This window comes from Triticum dicoccoides, unplaced genomic scaffold (genome assembly GCF_002162155.2).
Source record: "Triticum dicoccoides isolate Atlit2015 ecotype Zavitan unplaced genomic scaffold, WEW_v2.0 scaffold60048, whole genome shotgun sequence".
Taxonomy (NCBI): domain Eukaryota; kingdom Viridiplantae; phylum Streptophyta; class Magnoliopsida; order Poales; family Poaceae; genus Triticum; species Triticum dicoccoides.
The window spans coordinates 1-1792 of record NW_021285187.1 but is presented as its reverse complement, the minus strand read 5'-3'; the positions used below and the strand labels follow the sequence as shown (position 1 = coordinate 1792).

The 1792-nt window shown below is 41.0% G+C and overlaps 1 protein-coding gene across 1 annotated transcript; it reads left to right on the top strand.

Annotated features, from left to right (window-relative positions):
• The first annotated feature begins 267 nt into the window (after positions 1 to 267).
• LOC119347190 (homeobox-leucine zipper protein MERISTEM L1-like) lies at positions 268 to 1645 on the top strand. Its single transcript, XM_037616093.1, has 3 exons — positions 268 to 638; positions 719 to 836; positions 1083 to 1645. Exons 1-3 carry the CDS (start codon positions 361 to 363, stop codon positions 1332 to 1334), a joined length of 648 nt encoding a protein of 215 aa, XP_037471990.1. The 5' UTR covers positions 268 to 360; the 3' UTR covers positions 1335 to 1645.
• The last annotated feature ends 147 nt before the right edge of the window (positions 1646 to 1792 follow it).

The following is a 1792-nucleotide window of genomic DNA, read 5'->3' as shown; positions in this document are numbered from 1 at the left end:
AGGAATATGTAGGGCATATATGTTTAGAAATTATTGAAGTAATCAGCGGTAGATAATCATGAATATGTGATAGTGAATTCAGGAAATTATGTCAATATATTTCTGAGAGTAATTTAAGTCTACTTGATTACATCTTGGTCTAGGAAACTCATACAGATGAATTTTAAGTATTCTTAATGTGGAGTAACATCCGACTGCGTTGGAAATTAAAATCTAAATCTAAATGTACTACGTTGCCAACTAAAGTCTACTTGATTTCTTTTTTCACTACTGCATTCTTTTTTCTTAAGATATTTGTTCATTGTTACCTTTAACTCTACACATGAGAATATATATTTTGTTTCATGATAACAGATCACCATGGATGGGGAGTTGCCAGAATACGACAGTGATGTGCAAAATATGTTGGATCACTTCATCACAAGCGAACAGGGCCACCTACCCCCGCACGAGCATGGTGATGAGATGCATGACCTGCTGGGAGCCACTACCAACATGGGCAACACTGACGATGCCAACGCTGCTGCTGCAGACAAAGGCAACAATAACGATGAAGAGACCAATCATGTGCAGAGAATGGTGACAAGGCGTGCAAATTATAACCGTCTCCGTGGAGAACAAATCCAACAACTTGAAGCGTACAATACATACTCAATCAGTGTTTCTTACCTATCAAAAAACATGTGTACTAATCCATTTTCATTAACGTGATATGTAGTGTGTTCCAGAAAAGCCCTTATCCAGATGCAGAACTCCGGAAAGACCTTAGCGAGAGGCTTCACATGAGTGCCCTGCAGGTCAAGTTTTGGTTCCAAAACAAACGCTCCTCTAGCAAGGTATGTATTCCATTCTTTTCCACAGTGAATTTTCCACAATGAATTAAATGAGATTTGGCCACATGGGTCACCTAAGACATGCAGCTATGCAAGTTTTACTGTTAAACAATACAAACTCCACTAAAAATAGTAGCATTATTGGTCATCTAATATTACAATGTAGTACTATAATCCCCTCGTGAACATGGTAGCATGCATACATTGCTAACCCCTAAAATGACGCATAACTGAAATTAATAAATGCAGGGCAAGAGGCAACTACAGGACACCAAGAATCTTCAGGGAGAGAACCAGATGCTAAAAGATGAAAACCAAGCCATCAAGTGGGTCGTTGAAAACAAGACATGCCTCAAATGTGCAGGGGTGAGGCTAAAAACTCAGGATACCTCGGAGCACCAACGCCTATGTACAGAGAATATGAGGCTCAAGGAAGAACTCCGCCGTGCCACCGCCTATCTTAAAGAACTCAGCATGAGGCCCCAATTTACCCGCGACTAAGCACAGCGTCTTCTGTGTTAGTCAACATCGCATGAACCCTAGTTTCGCTTTATTCCTCGGCTAGCAAATAATGCGCCATGTTGTGTGTGTATGTACACGACTTGGCTGCTGGTTTATTTCTTTATATGTAGACTGTTGTGGTTACTATATGGGATGGCATGAGGCCTAGCGATTGCGGCAGCAATGTTGGGGTTGTGGAGTGAGTGGCTTCGGGATGGCATTGCCATGAAGCTCGGTCCAACTAATGTCTTTCTCCCTTCCTATTTGTAGCTGAACGGCTCAAGTAGTGGCCAATTAAATGAATAGACAAGCAAAAACAAAAATTCTGCTAGTTGAATGCCGCACAAGAATTTTGTGTCTTGTAACATTTCATCGTGTGAGTGTGTCATTCATTGAGATAGCTTTTACCTCCTTCTCAGCAACAAAAAGTGGTATGAGATCATTGATCCTGTTCTGGA